This window comes from Eurypyga helias, unplaced genomic scaffold, assembly GCF_000690775.1.
Source record: "Eurypyga helias isolate BGI_N326 unplaced genomic scaffold, ASM69077v1 Scaffold51858, whole genome shotgun sequence".
Lineage (NCBI taxonomy): Eukaryota > Metazoa > Chordata > Aves > Eurypygiformes > Eurypygidae > Eurypyga > Eurypyga helias.
In genome coordinates this window covers 2,494-10,342 of record NW_010268592.1, presented here as the reverse complement: position 1 = coordinate 10,342, position 7,849 = coordinate 2,494, and the positions used below count along the sequence as shown (strand labels likewise).

Genomic DNA, 7,849 nt, shown 5'->3' with positions numbered 1-7,849 from the left:
TCGGGAACCCCGCGGGCCGGAGCGGTTGGCATCTGACGCGCCCGGGGGACGGGCATCCTCCCCGGCGCTCCCCCTCGGCTGGGGAGAAGGACGGGGGCAGAAGCACGGAAGGAATAGGACTGGATCGAATGTAAATAGATAGAGGTACGGACAGGGATAGAAATGTATGAATAGCACTGCAGCACAGCCCAAAGTGGGTGCTTTGATGCTAGCTAGCTATCTGTCCCTTTCCAGGGATGGGAATGCAGCGTCTGGAAAATTAAAGAATGCTACACATTCTGCTCAGAGTATTTTTAGTAGGAATTTATGAGTACTGAGAGATTTGTTTTGGAAGAAGAAAAAAATAACCATGTCATACAAAATTTGCATATATGAATACAGGAAGAGCTCATTTTCTGACACAAAAAGGGCAACCCAGCGCACACAGAACGCGGGTGGGTGATCATCTGTTCGTGTTAAATTAAGAGCAGAAACACCCACCACCGTTTGACTGTGATACTTGGCTCCAGTCAATACATGCAACGCTGCGCAGGAGGCGCAGAACGATGCTCGGCACGTTACACAATGAAAAGTAGCTCTTGTAACGCTGCTGTACCGTCAGGTATCTTCCTGTGTTTTACCAGCAGCCCTTCAGGGACAGGCCTGTGAACCTCACGGCAAGAGCTGGGTGGTTTGCGGGGCTGCTGGCCCCGATGCGGGACTGGCACTGGCTGCCATCCGCGGCCAAGCTGTGCCCCTGGGAAGGACAGTGCTGCTGCCCTCGCTGCTCGGCTCTCTGCTCCAGACCCAGGGTACCGACAGCGTGGTAGTAGGGACATGAGCTGGTTGCCGTAGAGTGAGTGCTGGGAGAGGGGACGGGGTTTTCCAGTACTGTTTGGTAGCTGATTATGTTTATCTTTCTGCTTTAAAAATAAATCAGGTTGGGAGGAATCACATGGTGTTTGTTTACTGCATCTCTAGGAGGTGGCGATGTCGCATTTGGTACGCGGTGTCCTACGAACCCCAAAGACTGGAGTAATTTGCAGATTATGTAAAAATACAGGCGCAGATGCCCTTTAAAAAGAGTCACAATGGGACCGGGCATTCAAGAATATCCCTTATTACTGCACAAAGAGACACAGAAAAAGGAAAGCCAAATCAATGAAAACCACAAGGGAATGGTAAAGTAAGGAAATTTTCTCTCTTTCCAGTTACAGAAATCTCTAAATACTGTAGATTAGTTAATAAATAGCATGGCTGTACTACTCAGATTGTCATCCTCTGATCTGCAGCAACAGAAATGACTGTACGGTCAGGCAGGTCACAGAGTGACACAGGTGACTGCAGCAATGCTGGAGGCACAAAACTTCATTCTTTTATAAGCTCTTGAATTAGTGCAATCGTGTTTTTTAAAGCAAAATCTGACTGTACTGCCATAAAAACTGTGAACAAGATGTATAGCCTGGCAAATTAACTGATCTGCAGTCAAACTAAGTTAGACTGGGAGGGCACAGTTTGCTGATTCCTGTCTCAACTGGTATTTTGAAGCTCTTCTTAGTCATATTTCTTGCTTGTAGAACAAACACTGTTTTCCGATTTTTACAGAAAACGCTGATTTAATGTTTCTGTGTGCTTACACAGAAATGTATCTGATTCAATTGAGGAAATATATAGTTTAGTTTCAAGCTGTCCAGATCAGTAATGCCATTCAATTTGTTTGCATGTGAATTTTTCTTCTATTAATATATCCACAACCTCAGTATAACGTGAAATAGTGAATTTTGTTTGTGCCTTGGTTGTGAAATAGTTTGTATTAATAACAGAATAGGTTGTATGCTCCCTGCCCACTTCCCCTTCTTAACTTCATGGGAATAATCCTTTAAAATTTGTGGGGAGTATGCAAATGAGAAAGGCAAGCAAGATTTGGCTTGCAGTGGCCTTCATATTGTACTTTATATTAATTTTGCTACATTGCAGTAGGACCATGTACCAGGTACTATAGAAAGCAGTAATTAAATATCTAGTCTCTAATATTTACTGTTTATTATCCCCAAAGTAACTATGGGATCTTCTGATAGAGAATTCTGTGTAAGGGCTAAGTTCCTTATTGTATCATCTGATTGACTTACTCACTTTCACATTAGTAGGAGCAGGAATATGGTGGTGCATTAGTAGTATAAAAGTAAAAAGTGACCATGAAGTTTTGATAAACGTTAAGAACAGTTGCAACCAACTCTCTCTCTTTTTTTAAACTGAATTGCACTCTAAACTTTTATTGTATTTCTATTGTGATGATGGTTTATATTGCCATTTATATGTGATATTCTGCTTAATCCTTGCTAGTTACAGTAATGGAAAAAGCCATCCGAGCACCAAAGGACTAAATAAACCAATTTCTCATGTGAAATCTTGTGGAAGATTAGGCAAAAATGTAGCAAGCAACTTTGAAAAGGTAAATCATTCCTCTTTTCTTGTTTTGGTTTGTTTACAGAAAAAGGGTACGTAGTGTATGTCAGCTTTCTTAATAACATCACATACTTCCATATCTTTTCAGACTTGCCATGACGCTCAAGATGGTAACCAACCAAGTATTTTTAAGAAGGGAAGAAACCAGCTGGATGACAGTACTCAGTCAAAAAGGTCATTTTATGTTTAGATTCTGTGTAATTTGTAGACAATTCAAACTAGTATGTAAAATGCTTGTGATGAAATCATGGCTTTTATGTTCTGCCTTTGGCTTATCAGGTCCCAGAATTCAGCATTTATGAGGACAACAAATTGAAGTTATCAATATGGAAACTTACTTAGTGAGTTCTTAGGTAAAATCAGAATAAAATAAAACCAAAAAAATCAGTAGTATGCAGTGTTGTTTGCCAGCCAGTATTGATTTTACCTAATTACTAAGTTTCCATGCCAATTGTAGCTTCATTTGTGTAGATCCATGTCCCTGAAGGATGTAGCAAGACCTTTGTAAACTGTATTTCCAAAGACATTAATAATTCTAACAGGATATGATCTTTCTTTTTATTTAGGATCACAAGTGTTTCCACATCACTGCACAGAATACAAGGACCAAAGAGTCTCCCAGAAAGAAGGCAAAATGAGTCTTTTCTGCACAGGAGCCCTCCTAGCATAAAGGCCAGCGCACAAGGTAGCTTCTCTAGGGTTAAAGATGTCCCAGTGCAACATTTTTATTGCAGTAAAAAAGAACAGTTGGAGAAGAATCACGAAGAACATGTTGCTGAAGCTGGTCCATGTTCTTCTAAATGGCAAGAAGCGTCTGTAGATGAAATGTTTCTTGATTTTGAATCAGTACATATTGTTAAAGAAGATGCTGAAGATGATAGTGCCAGTGATCTCTCTGATTCCGAAAGGATTCCCATTCCCCCATCTCCCTGCACACCACCAGAACTCATTCTCAGAGCTGAAGAAATTGATCCGGTTTGTTTGGAACATGTCCCTGGTACGGGTTTTAAAGAATCAGAATATTACTACCCAGACTTCCTCCCACCTCCTTTCAATTCATGGGACTTGAAGCAACTGGCCATCTTTGTTAATGTCGAGGGTAAGACTGAATTTCGACCGAAGCCAACAGGATTTCTTGAGAAATACATTGATCGCCTTTTGCAGCTGGAGTGGCTGCAGATGCAGACTGTACAGAACGAGAAAGGAAAGGCAGCCAAAGCCAGGCCACAGACTGCTCCCGGCTCCATCCGTACCCTAAAGAGCCCTGGCAAAGGCAAAGCACTGCTCACCCCTTGGCCGAACAAGCAAGTGGTTCCCCAGGAAAGTGTTACAAAGCTGCCCAGGAGCTATTCAGGTCACAGGGGAGATGCACACTGTGAAGAAAGTCGTCAGTTGTGTTCTCATCCAGGTCACTTGAAACATTCTGAGAGAATGGGATGTGCACTGTCTTCTCCAAGACAATCTGGGGAAGTAAAGAGTGAACTGAAAAAAAACCCAACTGCAAAGCAACAGCTCCTCAGTATGCAGCCTGCTGAGAACAGTTCGAAAATTCAGAATGTTGGTAATATCAGACCCCCTAAGCAAACCCCAGTGTTTCATGGTTCAGCTGCTCCCATCAAAGGCTTAAAAACGTACGTCTGTACAAATCCAAAGAAAAATGGCAATGCTAACAATTATGTTCCTTCTAAAAAACCAGCAGGAGACAGGAAAATAAAAACAAATGGCACAAAGCAAACGTCGTGCAAATTCAAGTGAAGAAAAATTAATCAGTAAATGTTGATGCTTCTCGACTGTTAGAAAGCATTTGGCCAGTGCAGAAGGGTCATGTTTTCTTCACAGGAAAATCCTGAGAAAATACGTTCTTGCTGCATGGTTCTAAGTCAGAACTGCTCGTTGCAATGCATTTGATCTTAAGCCAGCAAGGCCCGCAGGAAATCTTTCCCTGAAGGCAAGTGTCTTCCATTGGTCTTTCCTCAAAAATACAGTTTCTCAATGAAGATAACAATCGCAGGGTATGGAAATTGAGCAAAATATGTACCTATAGCATGTCCTCCTGTTTGCACCAGCTGAAGTCCGTTGAAGTCTGTGGTGTTTCTTATGCTTACCTTGCAGGGTTTGAGGGAATGTGATCTGTGCTGTTTTTGAACAGATTCGCTGCTTTGTGAGACAGGTTTGGTGGTGGCATTTTCTGATGGAAAAGGGCTCAGGTGTTTTTATAAAGTCATGGAACATGCTTATCTATGCAAAGTCAGACTAATTTTTCACAGATGATGATGAATTGGATTTTTTGGATGAATTAGTTTTTTTTTATAAGAAGAAAATGGAGGTAATGTTTTGAAATATTTTAATGCAGAAAGGATTCTTTTTCAGATACGAAAAATATTAGGGAGCAGACAGCTTCAGTAGTGACAGATGAAGAAAATGGAATGCATATTTTTATACCCAAAAATCTTCACTGTGTTTACAGACAGCTTTCCTTGAAGTTCATTTTGTAAGCCTTGATGCTTTTTGTCTTTTAGAGGAAATGACCAAATTTCAAATTGCACATGAATATATATGACTAACGCAAAATGAGGGTATTACTAGAGACTCTGGCCTACTTTGCAGAACTGGTAGCCTCTCAGAGCATAAAAACCAGACTCTTAGGGAATGAATGTAAAGGATATTTTAAGTTCAAGTAAATACATATTTTGATACAAAAGATACCTATTTTCAGTCACCCAAGATGCCCTATTTATCCCATGGTCCAGTCTACTTCAGTGAGCTTGGCTTCTTGTTTCAAGGTTTAGTGAAGTGACCTGGGGAAATACCCTACAGAAAGAAATTGTACACCCAGGACTGGCTCCTGTCCTCAGACCCTCTGTTTTCTGTCGTGTCCGTGAGATAAAAGAGAGTATGAAGGATAGTTCAGTGGGTATTCAAGTGTCAGTTCAGCTGTTACAAGTCACATCAATCACAGCAGCAGGGGACACGATCTTTTTAAAGATGAAATTCTAGAGGATGTTTTGTACTTTAATTTTAAAAAGAGATATTGAGGAGCATTAACTTCATCTGCAGCTACCAGTCATGGTGAACTGTTTGTAAGAAGTGACCTGAGGTCTCACACACCAGATTTTGCCAGTGGATTCTTCACATTGTGACAGAAAATGAAAAAGTAGCAAATACTAAAGATTACATTATGTATATAGTTAAATTGCACTTCTCTTGTTGATCTCATCTTGGTTTGAAGATGCTTGGCTGTTTCTATTCTTTTATTGTGCCTACCAGATCTTCAGCTTTGTCAAATTTCAAAGCATGGATTTATATGTAGTTTAAAATGTGAGAATATTAATAAATGTAGTAATAAACTAGAGTATTTTACAGTACATAAAAACATTGCTCAGGAATAGTCTAAGAAATATTTTTAGTGTTTTCTCCCTAGTCTACTGGAGACCAAATGTGAAATTTTAAACTGTTAAAGGAAGCAAATGTAATATGCAGTATTGTATTTCCATATTCAGTATTTGTGAGATTACAGTTACAATGAATTGTGGTTGCATGTACATTCAGCTCTATGCAATTAAAGTGAAACTTCATCTGACATGCACAAAGATCAAATAAATTGGCTGTGTCAGAGATGTGGTGAAATTTAGAGGGTGGCATTCAACACCAGCGACTGCAGAGGACCAGCACATTCTGTTGTTGCTATTTCATCCTTTTGTTCCAGACTCATCATGTATTTCAGCTTTTTTTAGACAAAAGGTTCTTGCATCCAGTGCTAGAATTGCAAGCTCTGGCCAAATTCTACAAGACTTTATTAGACAGGTTTTCCTGATTCATGTTAACAGTAGTGGAAGCCAGTCAGGCTGCTCTTGCCAATAAGCACTACTTGAGTTCACGATTTTAGGACACTGGTTTAGTGCTCTGTTTTAAGCACCAAAAGCAAGGTGAGGAAGATCAAGTCAAAAGTCAGAATAGCAGTTTTTTTTAAAACAAATTCTGTTAGATGCAGTAATTAATGTAGCATTTTATTATAGCATTGAATATTAGTGTATGCTAAATTTTCCTCTGAAATGTTACTCTATATTGATGCTTTCCTAGGTTATAAGGAGGGCGTGTAGATACAGGCACGTTCTGCATTATGACTTCTCAAAGAATAAATAAGTAGAGTTACGCACAGCTTTGACCAGAGCCAAGGTGGTTGACGCTGAGGAAAAGTTTGTTCTCACCTATCTAGGAAAGCTTTGTTTTAATGTAGTGATCTGATGGACATCAGTCTGCTGCTGGAGACCAAAAAGTTAAGCGGGTGGAGATGGTGATGCCACAGAAAAGAAATCTGAACACTTGTTGATCATTAAGCTCTGGCCGTGAACTGGCCAAGTGAGTTTGTCTCGTGCGAGAATCATGCAAGACTAATTTTTTTTTTTCCTTTGGTCACATACAGAAATAGAAATTCTGTGTTTGCCTCAACAAACAGCTCTTAGCATGAGCAGACCTGCAGGGGTTGAATGTTATCCTGCCCCACTTTTGCTTCCATTTTAACTTGACTATGGTCTGAACCTATAGATAGTGAAGAGCTCCTTCTGTGAGGAGGACTAGGATTTATTTCATTTGTATTGATGGATATTGTCTTTAGAAGCACTTCTGAACATAGTGGTGAAGTTTATTCCAACAAATACATTCAGTCTGGAATTAAAATACTTCCACAGCACAGGGTTTGTGTGGCTATTTATATATTTTTTTTTGTATGTTTAGCACTATAATCACATGTTCATGTGTGTCTAAGCCTATCATTGAAGATGCTTCTTGAAGAACAAGTTTACTGTGAGTTGAGATACTTAAATGGAGTGGGTTTTTTTTTTCTAGGTAATTTAAAGGTTTAATTTGGTGCAGTACTACCTACAAATCAAATAAACTCAGGTTGCTTTTTAAATAAATAGCCAGATTCTAATTCAGTTATAGTAGTTTAAACTTTGAACAACTCTGTTGTTTTCAATGAAATCACCCTGTTACAAAGATGTGAAGAAATAGAATTTTACTCCAGTATGTAGAAACCATTTTCCTTAGTAATTCTATACTGTATTTTTAACACATAACATGAAGAATTTTAAAACAATCTGTTTTTTCTCTTGACATGTTTCTTTTTTCTCCATTACTTGCCTCTCTGAAGTGAAATACTGTGGTCAGTCAAAGTTTCACCCCCCAGCCCCTCACACCTTGTGGTAGCTTTCAGTTATACACCGCAGCTGTGAGGTTTCTGTGCAATGCCTCCAGACCCTCATTGTGTGAGCAGTACAGATGCCCAGCTTCTGCAGGCACTCGCTCACGACTCATGCTGCACCATTCCACCCCAGGATAGAAGCAGTGGGTACCACTCTGGGGACAGGGGATTCACATCTTCCTCAGGTGGAAGAGCCTTGCAAGG

The 7,849-nt window shown here is 40.0% G+C and overlaps 1 protein-coding gene across 1 annotated transcript; it reads left to right on the top strand.

Annotated features, from left to right (window-relative positions):
- Positions 1-1,044: 1,044 nt before the first annotated feature.
- FAM217B (family with sequence similarity 217, member B) lies at positions 1,045-4,200 on the top strand. Its single transcript, XM_010157776.1, has 4 exons — positions 1,045-1,165; positions 2,323-2,431; positions 2,534-2,619; positions 3,012-4,200. The coding sequence occupies exons 1-4, from the start codon at positions 1,071-1,073 to the stop codon at positions 4,198-4,200; spliced, it is 1,479 nt and encodes a 492-aa protein (XP_010156078.1). The 5' UTR covers positions 1,045-1,070.
- Positions 4,201-7,849: the final 3,649 nt, after the last annotated feature.